Consider the following 16,900-nt stretch of genomic DNA (forward strand, 5'->3'; position numbering starts at 1 on the left):
ATAAAGGGAGGAGCAAATATAGAGAAACATAAATATGTGTAAGCATAATAATAAAAGTGTAAAGGGAAAAAGAAAAAAAGAAGGTTTAACATTCAGGCAAGACTTGGTTCAAGAAACGAGTCATGTCCCTGGGGTTAGAACAAGGTAAAAGATTCGATTGAATATGAGCCTCAATTTCCATGAGAGCATCACGAGCACTGGGTCTTGTTTCGGGTTCCTCGTCTAATAACCAAGCGACTAAACCTCTCATGTACATGGTAGGATAGCTGTATGTAAATGTAGGGCTGGGTTCAGTAGCAATGATATCAAATAACTCTTCTTCGTCCTTGATTGAGTAGTGAGGTGGCACACGATCCATCATTTCAATAATCGTAATACCAAGAGACCACATGTCAATCTTTTCACTGTAGTATTCTTCTCTAATTACCTCAGGAGCCATCCTATAATTACAGTCAGTTTTGTCTTTTTTTAAACATCATAAACAAGCTTACCATTTGGTGGTGCCGAGTCGCTCATGATTTGGACGGGCAATGCGTGCAGATAATCCAAAATCAGCTACCAAAAAATCCATGTTAGTTTGTTTAAGACTCGATATGATAGGTAAATAGATATTTACCTAATTTAACTTCTCCATGCCAGCCTAATAAAAGATTTTCACACTTGACATCACGATGCAAAATGCCTTGAGAATGCAAGTGGGACAGACCCTTCAAGGTTTCACAAGCCATATAGACAGTGTATTCTTCAGGGATACCGCGTTGACAAAGGACAGCAAAGACAGAGCATCGCATGAGGTCCATGGTCATCCAGATGTCGTCTTGACATAAAGTGACTTCGCGCAACTTGATCAGGTTGGCATGACCGGAAGCCATGATGCGTAATTCGCGAACAATGGCAGCACGGTATTCACGATCGGGATCGAGTCGACAGCGCTTAATGGCAACACGGACGTTGGGTCTTTTGCGGTAACTGGCTCTCACGACGGCTCCATTGACACCAGTGCCCACTTCCTTATAGTCAGTGTAACGAGAACTAGGATCACTGGATCGAATAGAAATCTTTTTGGGTAAAAGCTTTCTTAATTTGGCTTCGAATTTGTTTTGCGAGCGTTTAACGGGTGGAAGATTGGGGATTTGGTAATTGGGGCTGGGAGGATACCATGGGCGCTGTGAGTTTACTAAGGTAAGTCATTGACATTAAGATTATATGCTCTTTTTAAAAGGGTTACCTTGGACACTTGCTTGGCAATATCAGTAGGTCGCAAATCGAAAGAAACAGGTGGGCTTGGTTTCAAATAAGCGTTGCCTAAAATGTCAGGAATTTCACAATGGCCAGGAGGACGCCAAATCTATTTTTATTTTTAATTTTTTTTTAGTCAGAATGAGAAAAATATGTACCAGTTTTTTTTAATTATTTAGTATCATTGTTTACTTTGGTGGTGGTGGAGCGAGACATGCAAGTGGTTTGGCTCATGGACTGCTGATGAAGATTGCCGGTAGATTTACGTTTAGGAAAAATAGAAGCGTTGTATACGGCTGCGGTTTGACAATTGGGCTCAGATCTAGATTTTTGCATCAATGCCTATGAAAGATACATCAGTTCTTTGGTCTCAAAGTCAGGTTCATCTAAATTACCTTTTCCGAAGAACGCATACGAATGTTTGTCATGGTGGTGATTGTCATTCTTTAATATATTATTTTTTTTTATAAAATTCTATAAAAGAAAGAAAATGGATAGAGAAAAAATGTGATTTTTTTATGTATATAAATATATATATACAAAAAAAAAGGGGTGTTGTTATTGAATGAGTGTGAGTGAGAGTGTTGTTGTTGTTGGTATTTTGCAGTTTTATTTTTGCAAAAAGGAGAAGGAAATAAGGGGTGTCTTTTGTTGCTGAATTATAGTAAAGGAAAGTTTATAATACAACAAAAAAAAAGAAGGTATCAGTGAATGACTGTAATGGGCTAGTTTTTTAGTGATAAAAAATAAGAGAGAGAGAGTTGAAGAAAAAAGAGGGAAAAAATAAAAATAAAAACGCAATAAAAACGTTTGCTGATAGTCGTACAACGTTGATGAGGGAGTTCAAATGTTCAACTCCGCCTCATTTCTCTTTGAGTAACACTCATTGTTGACCTTTTTTCCTTCTTGCTTGGGGGGGAGGGAGTGTCAACTGATTGCCCACAAGAGTTAAAGGGGTCTTATTCTTCCCTTGTATTATCATTACTATTTAAAAAATCAAATGTAAACGCACATACATTCCCTGGTATTGGGACGTGTTTGCTAAATACTAAGTGGCCACCCTAGCATAAAATCCCTTTTATCAGTAACAAGATCCTCCTTTTTCATTCTCACAGCAGCATTCTTGTGCGTTTTTCTCGCAAATTAGTAAAAAAAAAAAAAAAATTCAACGCTATTTAAAAGTCCACATTCTAATGGACTGTACACGATGTAATCGAAAACGAGTTGCTCAGGAAAACATGTCTATTTTCTATTTATTTACTTATTCTTTATTCAATGCAATAAGAAAAAATATTCCTAGTATCCGGGAAATGACAAAAGAACAACCAAAATCATCCCGTTACCTTGGATCTTTTTATGGGATTGGGTGGTACGTGCATGGTGAATAGTTTGGTGTAAATACAAAATTTATAAGCCTATCCGAGTGGATGTGGTACAAAATATGACCTCAAATGCAGGTGTTACCGCTGCAAAAGAAAAAAAGTGATTAGATGAGAGCCACATGGCGAAGAAAATATGATAAAACCGTTACACGCCTTAATTAATCCCATCCTCCATCGTCCTTCTTTTTTTGTATAGAATGAGCAAGGACCATCTGACAAAAAGGAGAAACGTGGATCGACATCATTTTCTTTGTGTTTGATTAACGTGCGTTTCATGTAACACCATCCCAATACCCCCCTGCTGCGACTTTACTCACTAGTATCTAGCCAAAAAAAGGTTCTATCAAACTCGTGGCTCTTTTGATAACTAATTCACCATATTTCCCTTGTTTAAATCCCAGATGGAAGGGTAAAGAAAAATAAAACAGTGAGTGATTTCAGTCCAAACTATTTTACTTAGCCTCGAGCTAAAATAATTTAGGCTTATAAAATCATGAATTATCCCCCGATTCTAATCGAACAAACATGTTTACATGTGTAAAATCACTCTATTTTAAGAGTAAGAGGCAGAATATAATATATGTCATTACATATTTATATACATTATATATCTTTGCACCAATCGTATCATAGTATTCGATCTGCTTCTATCATGACAAAAACATAATAGCATTCACTTTATTTAATTGTACACTTATCCAATTATTACCCGGAATGAGATATAATCTCTTTTTTCAATACATCCACTGGCCTCATTACATAGTCATCACTTTTATTTTGTTACAAAAATAGAGAGAGAGAGAGCTGTTCGTTTATCCTAAATATAAAACAAATGTCTAGGGAGAGAGCGGGGAGAGATCATATAAAAATTGACTATTTGACTACAGTTGGGTCATTTAATATACGTACCGTGTAGGGTTATATGACAGCTGGTTGACACGACAACGCATCAATGTTCATTATTTTCCCAGTATGCATAGATCGCTTATTTTAAGGGATTGAAAGCCCAAGACAGTCTTTTTTAAATAATCTAGACTGTTTTTCTCTCTCTCGCACATACAATGTGTGCGTGTGCGCGTTTTCCAGGAACTCAAAAGGGTGGGGAAGGAAGTTTAACATTCAGCGAAAAAAAAAAAAAAAAAAAAAAAACTTTAAATCTACCAATGGATCTCCAATAGCAACCTTAAGTCTATTTGGATAACTTTCTTTCTGTTAAAGTTTTTATATCCATCATGTATGGCAAAAATACATTACTGCTTTGTAATATCATCGATTTTCAAGTGCAAGTTACTTTTCCTTCACATTAAAATGACCTTCAAAATTCATGCACAAGCAGAAAAAAAAATAGGGATCTAAGAACTTAATAAAGGAGTGGCCCCATTTTGTCCAAAGGAGAGAAGCGTTACCGGTACTGAAAAAAAAAGAAACAAAATATGTTTTTATTTACAACATGATAGTAGATGTTATAACAAGCAATTAAATGTCTCCAGTCGCATTTACTGTAGTACGTCTATGACTTGAACAACTTGTAGGATCTTTTTAGCTACAGCATCCTACTGTTTAAAATTTCTACCAAAGAGACTCAATTCGGAATTTTTTTTTTGCTGAAAACAATGAAATGTTTATTAATTTGAGAAAGAAAAAAATTAATCAGGGCCGATTATTATTGCTTATATAAAAACACAAGCTCGCGCCTCCAAATATTTTTTTTTTCTGTGCGGATGTAAAGGGAACAATTCCTGTGAGCTTAATTATAAACAAGGGGGGCCCCGTTTTCTTTTATAACGAAATTTCTTTTATTTTGTGGTTCATACAATGAAAAGAAATAGATGTAGGAGTGATAATAAAAAAAGGGAGAACAGTAATAATGAAATGTGTATTAGGAATCCACATTTCAAGGTGTACATGTGTCTTTACTTGATCATGTAAATAATCATGATATGGGGCTGGACGTATCGAACCAGAGAAGCCAGCCCCATATCATCGTTGTAAGTAAAAGGTCTTACAATTTGTGAGCCACCTCGTTCTGTTTACACGAATCCTTGGTGACAGCCTTTTTTTCTTTTCCTCAACACTCTAGAGCGTTGAGGTTTATGAATGGAAGAGAGTTCTCGCCACAAAAAAGAGAAGCTGCAGAAAACAGTCAACATTTCTTCCCTTCATATAACTTCTTGCCCCGTTAACCAAGAGTCTAACAAAAAGCTTTTTTATTTTTCATGTGCCCACAGAGGATACAGGCTCATTGGGCTCTTGCAGAGAGCAAGTGCACTATTTTAATTAGAAATGATTTGAAAACACCGTTATGGATGCGAGCAGAAGACAAAAGAGGGGACAAAAATACATAAAACGGCATTCAAATCTTTTAAAAAAAATGCGATTAAATACTCTTAAAACCAATCGCCAATGTGACTAGGATGGTAATGATAGATGACCTCACAAATTCTCCAAGTTTGGCTACTATTAAAAACATTTTTCACAACAGGTAAACACAGACTTTATTTTAATAGCGACTGGCATAACCCATTGTTGCGGTCAAATAAAATAAAGTATGGTTTGGTGTTACACACGATGCTTGTTAGACTTTGACTGCACAAGAACTACTCCAAATTTGTTTGGGCAGGTAATTTCAATGTTGCATTACTAGAAGCCAAATTGCATAACACTTTACCAATTCCCAAAGACACCTATATTGGTCGCTCTCTATATATCATCGTATGTCTTCATATGATACCAAACACGATCCAAATGCTTGAGGAGAAGCTAATTTACAAGTAATGTCGGCACTTATCAATACTATCAAAAGTAATCTGACCGATCAAGAAATGTATTGATGGTATAGGAAGTACTTTGATTATAACTGTCATGTCGATATTTATATAAAAAACCAAGCATAATATCACTGTTTTTTCCCTTTATAAAATTGTAATTCACTATCACATAAATCAAAACGGTTGCATACTCCCTTCATGAGAAAAAGCAACGTCTGCTGCAACATATATAGCAAACAGGGTGAACAGATTAATCCATGATTAACTTTTATATCACTATCCATAACTTCAGTTTTTTCTTGACTAAAAATCAAGTTCATAAATAATCTGTATTTGACTCCTCACTGTGTTTCCCTCAACTTCTACCTTCTTGTTTATCTTCATTTCTTAAATTCTCATATGGCAATCAGTTAGAGTGTATATTTTATATTCGACTCGAATCTCATTGTCATTAAACTATTCATAAGATATCGTTTGGAACAACCGCAATTACTTTGCTTTTCAATATTTGCTGTTACTATATATTTATATACTGTCAATGCTCTCTCAAAATCATTGCTGATTATCTCTTTATTTCCTGACCTTTATAAGATTGCTTAAGTTGGCTACTTCCAGTCTGGTGCTCACTTTCATACTACTTTCTTATTTTAACGTTTCCGTTAATAATCATATTTTACTCATAACCTTTAAGAACTATTATTACTAGCGTCTTAACACCATTATTTACAAAAAGGAAAGAATACAACTATAAAAAGTATGAGTAAACGTCAGAAAGTTCTGCGGCATATGGACTTCACACGCAAGGAATATTTTATGCAATGATGAGTCAAAACACATCGCATAGACCCTTCTTGGCGCAATTGAACAATTGTTATTTTGATCCGTGATGCTGAACTACGTAATATCTGTTGGAGAAGTACGAATACAAACGAGATCAGGAAAATGTAGGCCTACGATTACAAAATTGAAGTAAATGATATCTGGCTCGTATTTTTTTCTTAGGCAGATAACTTTGAAGGAGATAAGACTGAAGTCCTTATATTGATAACTATTTGCCTGGTATTATCACTTAGTGTCCATAATGACCAAAGGGAGTTGTTAATCCATGACAGACAATCTTTATCATGCAACTTTCTTATAGAAATGGTAACAATGTGCGTGAAGAGGATAGTCCTTCCTTCAAAATAAATGTACCCTCACTCTCACTGACGGGATTAGCGTAGCTTTTTCTTGTCGAATCAAAACAACTCAATCTATGACAGTGTATATAAGAATCTGTCCCAGTCAATTTTGTCTTTTTTTTTTCTTTTTAAAAAAACCACGCATAAAACAACCGCGATGAGTTCACAACATTTCATACCACCTGTCGTAAAGTATGATAAAATTTTGAGCACTGGAAAACATAATTGACACGATTGATAGAACTTTGGCATGATTGAAGAAGATTTATATCGTTCAGGTCAACCCAATGAACTGAATTTTCCCTTCTTGGAAAAACTAGGCTTAAAAACAATTGCATGGCTTGCACCCGAAGAACCCAATCAACGATTGTAAAGTTAATAATCCATAGAAAATACTTCTGTGTTTTTAATTGAAAATTCTATAGCTTAGACTTTATTGACGATCAAGAAATTCAGTTACATCATTTAGGCGTCGTGTCGTCTGTGAATGCTTGGGATCCCATTACAGAAGAGGCAGTTCTACAAGCTTTAGACTTGGTACTGAACCCAACCAACTATCCAGTGATGATCATGTGTAATTTAGGAAGACATCGAACAGGTAAAAGAAGGAAAATAGAGCATGTCATTAACACATTCTTAACCTATACTCGATATTGTCAATAGGAACCATTGTTGGGTGTATGAGAAAATTACAACGTTGGAATTTGACATCGATTTTCGAAGAGTACCGTAGATATGCAGGACCCAAAGTTAGATTGCTAAACGAGCAGTTTATAGAGTTGTTTGATACAGATCTTGTCGGCATTCCCACTAATAAACCAAAATGGGGAGTTTAATCTCTCGATAATTGGAAATTATACCAGTAAATTATGAGAACGTGGGACGTAGATTATACTCTGTGGTTTTGGGTAGTGTTTTTGTGTATCATTTGTATGCATCACTTGGTATGGCATCGAAGGATTGAAAATTTTAATGATCGGCATACTTTATAAATATTACTTGTGTGAATTGGAGAGATCTAAAAACTTGGATGTGGCTAGACAGAAATGGCAAGATCTAGCAAATATTTATGATCTGAGGGTCGATACTTAAAATCTGTGCTATATTAATTTTAAATCGTAACGTGTATTATTTTGTGTTCATATTGACCTGTCAGTCATGCCACGCCTATACATAGTCGGAAGAACTTTGGGTTATGCAATGTATACTGGAGTACTTTATAAGAGTAAGAACAAGATACAAAAGTCTCGTTTAAAGCCGTTCATAATTACGAAACATGTTAACAATTCGAAACCGGTGTAAACTACGCTTGGATTATAAGATTTAAGTGAAAAGGGTAAACGTAATTTTAAGATTATCACGCTTTTTAAAAGTACCCGTCTCGTTTAGTTCCAATTTTTATTTAAAAACAAAAACTAAGCCTGTACAATAACAAATAAAAAGCTCTGGCGCTTCATTTTATTTTTCTCTTTTTACCTGGAACTGAACAAAATCCAATATGTCGAGTATGCCTAATAGTAAGTGCTAAACGCGTAAAGGTAAAAATATGATGCTTAATAACTGGCTTGTTATATTATGTAGAGTTGTATACCATTGAAACAAAACATAATCTTGAAAAAGATAAAACACCTTTGAAGTTTTTTCATTTGGATGATACAAAAGATACTAAAAAAACGCCCACCAAATTTTTCCATGTGGAAGATACAAGTGTTGCCGACGCAAAAGAAAAAAATGCAGTCTTTTTCCACGTAGAAGATAGTAGCGAACTTTGAAGAAATAATCTAACTGCACCATTATATTATAAATAACGGGGCTGGCTGTACACCAGTTTGATTTAATTTAATCATCAATAAATCATATCTACCACACGCACTTCAATCTAATTATGTTGGTTCCAAAACTATAACAGCGCCACATTTCTATAAAAAATTGTTTAAAGCAAACATCTTTAAGTGCCATTACTGTATTCTATCACAATGTAATATGATTAGATCTTAGGACTACTCCTACATCGGTTTAAAAGACAACTGTCGATACCAACTTGTGATAATAATGCAAATCTCTTAATCACTCCATAATGAGTGTATTATTAAAGACGCTATGTTGACAATAATGAGGACATAGCCATCAATTCTACTCTAGACTACATAAACGAGTGGCGAATATAAATTAGGCAGTGACGGCTGGTTTAGTATAGGACTTATACAATCTTTGTACTTTAAATTTAGACAATGTTAGTTGCATTGCTTGCTTCTCTCAGATGAATACCCGCTTCCATCACAAGATTTACAGGATATACAAGGAGGATGGAATTGCGTACCCATTTTGCTGCGCTTTTGTCGTGTTTTTCTTCTACGGTATCCTTCCGCTTTATACTTTGTAAAAGCTTGAGTTTGTTTGTTTCATTATTTATACATATTTCATATTGGGCTTTTTTCTTTAGCTTGACCTCTTAAAGTATAGTGTGATGCTGTCGATTCTTTTCCTTGCTGCTGTAGCTTTTCGTGTAAGTGTTACTTTTTTTTTTAGCTTTATGAAGACTTCAGTATCTGGATAAATTAGGATATGCATAAAGAATATAATATACGGGAATAAATGAGAATCTTATCACAAAATTGTTATTGAATTGATAAAAGCTGTGGATTTAGAAGATTGATAAATTTAGTAGAAAATGATTTATTAGGGGTTATTCAATCATGAAAATAAATAAAAAAGGGTCCGATTTCAAGAAGATGCTAAAATACTCCGTTTATAATTAAATATCTCTGTATTGTTTTTATAAAAAAAAGATATGAATGCTAATACTATTATGTAGCTCTGCCATAAATTTGATGAACTACACAGGAAACATGCTGCTTATGCTGAAAAATAAAAAAAGATAATTGAACCTCCGACATTCCCTTTTTTGGAGACTTTTTTTTTTTTTTGAAGGGACGGGGGAAATGAGATAATGTTCGGGGCGTGGATGGCGAAAGGGCAAGTTCCCTCCTTTTCAATCCATATACAAATAATCTATCATGGTGAGTGAAAGGGATAAAGGAAGGAGGATAGACTAGATTCGAAACGAATGGATTGAGGATGGATGGATGTCACAATAGAAGAGAAGATATGCGACAATTTTTTTTTTTTTTTTTTTTTTTTTTGATACGAGCATGTCGAAACCATGATGAACAATGCACCAATTCATGAACTGTAGATCTCGCTTACAATGAGCAATCAGCACTAAGCAATAAAACACGCCCTGTATAAACCGAACGACATCCATTCATTCGACTATCCTCCTGTTGTGACATTGTAAGAATACAAGATGCTTACAATTTTTTTTTTTAAAAAATAGGATTCTTCTTCTTCAAAGACTCCCGTCAAGCTCGCTAGAGTCACAAAGGTTCTCGGTCGTACTGGTTCTCGTGGTGGTGTCACTCAAGTCCGTGTTGAATTCATGGATGATACCAACCGTTCCATTATCCGTAACGTCAAGGGTCCCGTTCGTGAAAACGATATCCTCTGTCTCTTGGAATCCGAACGTGAAGCCCGTCGTCTCCGTTAAAGACTTTCTCTGTTTCCCAGCAACCCCTTTTTCTTTTTCTTTTCTCTCTTTAATAAACCTTTTTATTTTGAATTAGAATCTATTACATGTTCTTTTCTGTTGTTATAATGGTAGGTTGTGGGGGATATTCTTTATTTTTTAAGGAAAGAGGTCATGTCAAATTCAGATTGTCCATTCTTCAAGACAACACCTTGTTCAGTCACAATAGCAGAGATTAAACTAGCAGGAGTCACATCAAAACTAGGGTTCCAAACACCAATGTCGGCAGCAGCAATACGAATACAAGTAGGTTCATCGTCTTGAACACGTACACCCGAAACAGTAACAAGCTCTTCAGAGGGACGTTGCTCAATCACAATATCATCACCGGACTTTGTGTTTAAATCAATAGAGGTAGAAGGAGCAGCAACGATAAACATGATACCGTGGTATTTGGCAGCAATAGCTAATTGATAGGTACCAATCTTGTTGGCAGTATCTCCATTAGCAGCCACACGATCAGCACCCACGACAATGGCTTGTACACTAGGGTTTTGCTTTAATAAAGCAGAAGCCATATTATCACAGATCAAGGTAGCAGGAATCTCCTCATACACGAGTTCATAAGCGGTTAAACGAGAGCCTTGGTTATAAGGTCTAGTTTCGGTACAATAAGCATGTTGGAGTTTACCATTAGCGTTTAAATCACGAATGATACCTAAAGCAGTACCCCAACCAGCAGTAGCAAGAGAACCAGTGTTACAATGGGTCAAGACACTAATGTTTTCCTTATCCTTTGCGTTCTCGAGAATATACTGAGCACCAAATTTACCAATATTCTTATTGTCCTTGACATCATCTACCAACATTTGTTCAGCAGCTTCAATATAGGCATTGACAACAGCGGCGGGTTCTTTGGCTTCGGCAGCAGTTGCTTGAATCAATGTCCAGAGTTTACCAGCAGCATCGAATAAGTTGACAGCGGTAGGACGAGAGGTCTTGAGGTATTCGAGAGACTCGTACAAGAATTGGACAACTTGGTCGACTGTGGTGAACTCCTCGTCTTGTTGACGTGCATAGACATCTACAGCTAAAGATAAGGCAGCAACAATAGCAATAGCAGGTGCACCACGAGTCTTCATGGTCTTGATGGCAGCATGACCATTTTGAACGTTCAAGACAGTTTCGAAGAGAGTTTCGTGAGGTAAAACGAGTTGGTTGAGGATACTCAAGTTTCCTCTTGTATATTTGATGGCTTCTAAAGTTTTGGCTACGCTAATGTTACTTTTCCACTTGTATTAAACAAAGAGCTGTGGCACTTACTGTTATTGCTCATTTTTAGTTTAGAAAGATAAAGGGACCCGCCAATACATCAAAAAAAAAAAGATCGTCATAGCCCATCTCAATGTGACGGTTGAAAGAGTTTTTTTTTTTTTTTTTTTTTTGTTATGATTTGGAGGGGAGACTGTAAAGGGAAAGGAAATAGAAAATTCTCACCTTCTTCTCTTAATTAAACACAACGGAAGAAAAAAAAACAAGAAATGGATATTCACAACATTGACGAATATCTTGACCTGCAAGATCAGAATCAAATGAATTTACTTGCGACGGAGGAATTAAGCAAGCAACCAGAAGAAGAGTCTGAATGGCATTCGGCCACGGCCGCAGCACTTGGCCTGTTAGAAACAGATAACCCATACCTGTATAACGTGGATAATAATACTAATAATAATAATAATGAATGGGGTTTGTTACAAAACAGACTTACTGAGGGGCTAAAGTTAACTCAAATTGTTGGAAATGGTTTAGTTTCCAATCAAGATTCTTTCATCACACCTGACTCTTTATTAAAGCAACCAACAACAGCGCCAGCAGCGGTGTCCATAACACCCGTGCCTGTCGTGGAGGAAAAACGTGTGACGCGTTCAAGAAATGCACCTTCGTCCGTCGTCGTGCCCAAAAAGAAAAAGAAGGCTGCCAGACAGAAAAAGTTGTACTGTATCTGTCAACAGCCTTACAGTGGTAAACCCATGGTTCAATGTGACACCTGTGAAGAATGGTAAAGAAGCTTTAAAAAAATATTAATTTTGATATAGTACTCATATTTATGAACGTGATTTTTTTTTTATATATATGTAGGTTTCATTGTACGTGTGTAGGCTTTGATCCAGATGAACAAGAGGATGAGGATATTGATTGGGTTTGTCAGAACTGTTTACAAGGTAAGTTCTTTTGTTTTCTTTTTTTACACACACACACACACACGCACGCACACACACACACACATGGATCACGAACGAGAGAAAGAGAAAAAGTGAGAGAGAAAAGAGAAAGTCAATAAAAGATGATTCTGTTTTAAATTTTCCAACCCATAAACTCCACAACGCAATATTTCTACATACATTAAAAAGCAGATGTTCATTTTCTATATATTTTTTCATTATTATTATTTCTTTATATATATCTTGTTATAATAGCAATCACACATAATGGAATACTTCAAAAAGCTTGTTTCCTTTCATCCCCTCCTTTTTATCCCTTTAAAAAACACACACATAAACACATGCGAACGAAATGGGTGACATGGCGAACATGTAAAGACAAACTGTCTGTGTGTCTGTGTCTGTGTGTTCTGTGTACACCTTAAAAAAGCACTCCTAACTAACTTTTTTCTATCTTGATTTAGTAGCCACCAAACCAGAGCCTGTGATTAAATCTCCTACTCCCAAAGTTACCATCACCATTCCTTCCCCCTCTGCACGTCAAACAAGAGGAGCCAACCGAACCCAATCCCAGTGTCTTTCTGAAGGCTGTCATAACCGTACTCGTGCCGACTCTTACTGCAGTGATGTATGTGCTCGTAAAAAGCATGATGTGGTAAAGAAGCAGGAAAAGGAACCTGTAAAAGAAAAAGCTGCTGCTGTGGAAGGAGCTACTGTAGAAGAAGCTGATGTAGAAGAAGCTGATGTAGAAGAAGCTACTGTTGTAGAAGAGCAAGCCTTAAAAGAAGTAGCTGATGTAAAAGATGCCGTCGAAGAAAAGAAAAAAGGTACAAAAGAGGATGCTGTGAAAGAAGTCAAGGAGAAAACATCCTCTCCTGCTACCCCTCAACGTGTCACTCGTTTATCTCGTATGCGTACTGCTTCCATGTCTGCAAGTGCTGAACCAGCAAATGTTGTCAAACCAAAGAGACGTAGTAGTGCACCTGTGGTTGCCAAGAAGAAGGAAGTGGAGGTGGATAATAAGCCAGCTTTGGATGGTGTGCAAGAAGAGGCAGAGGAAGAAGAAGAGGAGGAGGAGGAGGAAGAAGATGAAGAGATGGCGACACCTGATACACCCATGTCACCTAGTCAAATGACGGAGCAAGAAAACCCAGTACGCCGTAATGTGATTAAGAATATGTCTGGTATCTTGAAGAGAATTTTGGACACGGCAATTGAAGAGAACCCGCAATTACTGGCAGAAGGAGAGACGAGTAGTAGTACAGCCGAAAGTTTAGCCAAACGTATCGAGAACACCATGTTAGAAGAATTAGGTGATGTGGGTAAGACACAAAACACTTGTGGAGAACGTTACAAGAGCAAATTCAGATCTCTTTTGTACAACCTCAAGGATAAACAAAATCAAGTATTTCAGATGCGTGTTATTACAGGTGATTTGGATCCAATGCAGTTAGTCAAGATGTCCTCTGAGGATATGGCTAACCCCGAGTTAAAGAGTATGTCTGAAGTGATGCGTAAAGCAGGATTGAAGAATTCGGTGATGAAGGTCGATAATACTCCCATTATTAAAAAGACACATAAAGGAGATATTATTATGGTCCCTAATAAGGATAACGATACCAATCAAAACATGTATTCTGAACAGGTTGAACATTTAATGCGAGATACGCCTACCATCAATCCTTTACAAGAAGAGACCAAACCTACTATATCCAGTTTTAGTCCAACCTCAAACGGTTCCAAACTAGATCCATTGGACGATATTTTAGCTCGTATTGGAATTCCTGCTCATGATGATAATAATAAAAGATCTCTCTCCTCATCAGATTCTGGTGTTATGGATTATCCTAAAAAGAGAAGGGTCACATTAGATATGGAGGAACTTTTAGGCGAAGAAGAAGATACTCCCTTCACAGTCGAGGAAGTCGAATTGGAAGTAGATCATCAACCGACTGATTCTATGGATGCAGAACAAGAAGAAGAGCAAGTTCCAGCCAAAGAAAAACTCCCCTCTATTTGGCATGGACGAGTCAATATGCCAGCTGTTGCTGAATTTGAAGCATCCGCACGTCAGATTGGCGGAAGAATTCTGACGGAAGAAGAATGGGCCGAAGTATTATCTCCCACCATGTGGATCGAAGGTCGTATTCCCGCTGAACGTGTGACAGGCTATGTCACTCAAAGCCAATACTCCAACAGTCGAGAGATTGTTCTTTTAGAGATTGAACCAGATTCAAGGACAGAAGATGCCACTAACTCACAAACCTTATTAAAATATCTGGATTCACGACAACGTTATGCCGTTGTGGGTCACAATAAGACCAAAGTCAAAGACTTTTACCTCATACCTTTATATAAAGTCCAACACATCCCCGATTGTCTTTATGTCGTGCGTGTGGAAGAGACTGAAAGAGAATGTGACTTATTCTTGGGTGTCTTGGTACTGACAAAGCAGATTCCTGTCGTTACTAAGCCGGCCATTTATTCTACGCCCATGGCTACTCCCATGTACTTGGCCCCTTCTCCACCACCCCCCATCACATCCCAATTTGAAACACCAAGCCAACCTTCTTATTACAATTCTCAGGAACAGCCAAAGTATGGATATGGTCATGCTGCACAAACAACACATTCACAGCCAGCTCGATCAACACAGCCAGCACCACAAGAAAGCTTTGTTCATCCATCACGACAACAACAACATAATTATGAAAGAGGTCAAGGCTATTATAATAACCAGCGACAAAGAAATCGTCCAGATGCTTATCGACCTTCTTATTAGTCATAATAAAAAAATATTTTTTTTTTTCACGGAAATTATGTTTCGAATAGTCTTGTCACACACTTAGTACACAGCCTTTTGTGACCTGAAAAAAAAAGTTATTTTTAAAATAATGCATGGTTTTTTATTACTTAATGGAGAAAGATCGTCATAAGTAAAAGAAAATGTGTACAGTGTAACCCATTGTCAATCGGACATCTTTCTAGACACATATGTTTCTAAACACATATATTTCTAGACCCATATCTTTTTAGACAAGATACATAGCCACTTATTAAATCTATCTACATTATATATTAGAGTGTATTATACAATGTTATGTAAAAAGTTTAAGAAATGGGAACAAGAAGAGCAAACGTCAAATCATAAATATATAGGCATACATTTTGCAGGAATAAACTAATACGCACTGCCGCTATTATCTCGACATTAATTTTAAGGTTTGTACTTAATTATCTTCTTCTTGTAAACAAGCAGTTCCTTCTCAAATGATTGAACATTGGTCTAAATCATTAATTATGCTGAACAGCTATAGTTGCTACCGTAATTTCTCTTTATTCTTTTTAAAAGACAAGATCATTATAAACAGTTACATGCTTTTAGAATCAGCACAAGAATGATAAAATGTTTGACGATGCATTAACTGCGTAAATTATTTCATACAAACCGCTATTCCTTCTTTTTTTTCATTTAGCTTAAGCGCAAAACGTATATGATTAATTATTTCATCCTGGCGTAAACTGGTTTCATCTTTCGTTTATTCAAAGGGAGGAAAAATCTCCCATATTCATTTTTTTTTTCTTCTTTGGCGCCATTTTTTGTCCATGTCTCTTACGAGAAGGTTAGTTAAACAGTGCGGGGAGTTTCATTCATATTACTGAGTGTATCATTATAGGCATGTTTTACTTTCAGAAAGCCTACACGCCCGTAAGTATTCAAAAGCGATTGTTGCTCCTTATAAAATAATTAAATTACTATGTGACATCTTTCAATAAATAAAAAAGCGCAAGCAGGCTCTCGTGGGACATTGGCTATGACAAGAAAACCCTGTAATCTTAATAGTTTTTTTAAGCGTGCAGCCTATTACAGTAGGACCAGCTTATAAAAAGGTATGTAGGCCATGCATTTTGATTACGTGCAATATTTTTTTAACATGCCTCTCTCATAGCTATATCCTCAATGCCGAGGATAGCAGCGCTTGCTAAAGCTAGGGCTCTGGAATGAACCTCCGTCAGGGTAATATGATCCCATTTTTTTTTTTTTTTTTTTTTTTTTTTTGAAAAATTATGCATTAACGTGACTTTTGGTTCGTTTGTAGACATTTGGCGCGTTCTGGTGAAGATCGCCGATAAAAAAACGGAGTCAAATGGTTTGGCTTCACCCTCAGAATGATGGGTAGTATTACCGCTGATGATGAGGTCTTAAGGTTGTACACCTCCATGAAACATGACATGATGTGGATGGCGTTGAACAGATGTTAGGTAGATTTGACAATAATTGCCTACCTGTATCTGATATCTGGTGTAATTCTGGATCATCATAGGCCACAAATGAGACTCACAGATTTTTTTTTGAGTCTGTATTTCAGCCTTACCGATGTTTCTGCTTGTCATTGGGCAATAAAGTGCTTGTTGGGGAGAGTCGAGATGTTCATGTCAGATTTCTTCAAATATGAAATTTGACTAAACGGGACCTTTTGAGTCTTGTTTATCGGTTGACCATACTTGCCTCTGACCAAGGCAGCTTACAGATAAGGGGGTAAGTTATTTTCTACTTTCTTTTCGATAGTATTGACTTACC

General features: G+C 36.6%; 5 protein-coding genes across 5 annotated transcripts; 3 read left to right on the plus strand and 2 right to left on the minus strand.

Annotated features, from left to right (window-relative positions):
- Nucleotides 1-85: 85 nt before the first annotated feature.
- EV154DRAFT_538721 (kinase-like domain-containing protein) lies at nt 86-3,000 on the minus strand (the record flags this gene model as incomplete). The annotated part of the gene is made up of 6 exons (XM_051604301.1): nt 86-440; nt 492-555; nt 617-1,166; nt 1,229-1,348; nt 1,432-1,581; nt 2,998-3,000. The coding sequence occupies 6 exons, from the start codon at nt 2,998-3,000 to the stop codon at nt 86-88; spliced, it is 1,242 nt and encodes a 413-aa protein (XP_051456228.1).
- A 3,727-nt stretch (nt 3,001-6,727) lies between these two features.
- EV154DRAFT_538722 (protein-tyrosine phosphatase) lies at nt 6,728-7,406 on the plus strand (the record flags this gene model as incomplete). Its single annotated transcript, XM_051604302.1, has 4 exons — nt 6,728-6,757; nt 6,812-6,939; nt 6,996-7,168; nt 7,234-7,406. 4 exons carry the CDS (start codon nt 6,728-6,730, stop codon nt 7,404-7,406), a joined length of 504 nt encoding a protein of 167 aa, XP_051456229.1.
- A 2,132-nt stretch (nt 7,407-9,538) lies between these two features.
- On the plus strand, nt 9,539-10,195 carry EV154DRAFT_513542 (putative ribosomal protein S28B). The gene is made up of 2 exons (XM_051602033.1): nt 9,539-9,590; nt 9,908-10,195. The coding sequence occupies exons 1-2, from the start codon at nt 9,588-9,590 to the stop codon at nt 10,115-10,117; spliced, it is 213 nt and encodes a 70-aa protein (XP_051456230.1). The 5' UTR covers nt 9,539-9,587; the 3' UTR covers nt 10,118-10,195.
- A 25-nt stretch (nt 10,196-10,220) lies between these two features.
- EV154DRAFT_270653 (S-methyl-5-thioribose-1-phosphate isomerase) lies at nt 10,221-11,679 on the minus strand. The gene is made up of 2 exons (XM_051594702.1): nt 11,420-11,679; nt 10,221-11,366 (listed from the first exon to the last, which is right to left on the minus strand). Exons 1-2 carry the CDS (start codon nt 11,430-11,432, stop codon nt 10,249-10,251), a joined length of 1,131 nt encoding a protein of 376 aa, XP_051456231.1. The 5' UTR covers nt 11,433-11,679; the 3' UTR covers nt 10,221-10,248.
- EV154DRAFT_513555 (transcription factor S-II, central domain-containing protein) lies at nt 11,520-15,186 on the plus strand. The gene is made up of 4 exons (XM_051602034.1): nt 11,520-11,842; nt 11,906-12,155; nt 12,236-12,318; nt 12,783-15,186. Exons 1-4 carry the CDS (start codon nt 11,638-11,640, stop codon nt 15,098-15,100), a joined length of 2,856 nt encoding a protein of 951 aa, XP_051456232.1. The 5' UTR covers nt 11,520-11,637; the 3' UTR covers nt 15,101-15,186.
- Nucleotides 15,187-16,900: the final 1,714 nt, after the last annotated feature.

This window comes from Mucor mucedo (genome assembly GCF_025094135.1).
Source record: "Mucor mucedo strain NRRL 3635 chromosome Unknown EV154scaffold_64, whole genome shotgun sequence".
NCBI lineage: Eukaryota > Fungi > Mucoromycota > Mucoromycetes > Mucorales > Mucoraceae > Mucor > Mucor mucedo.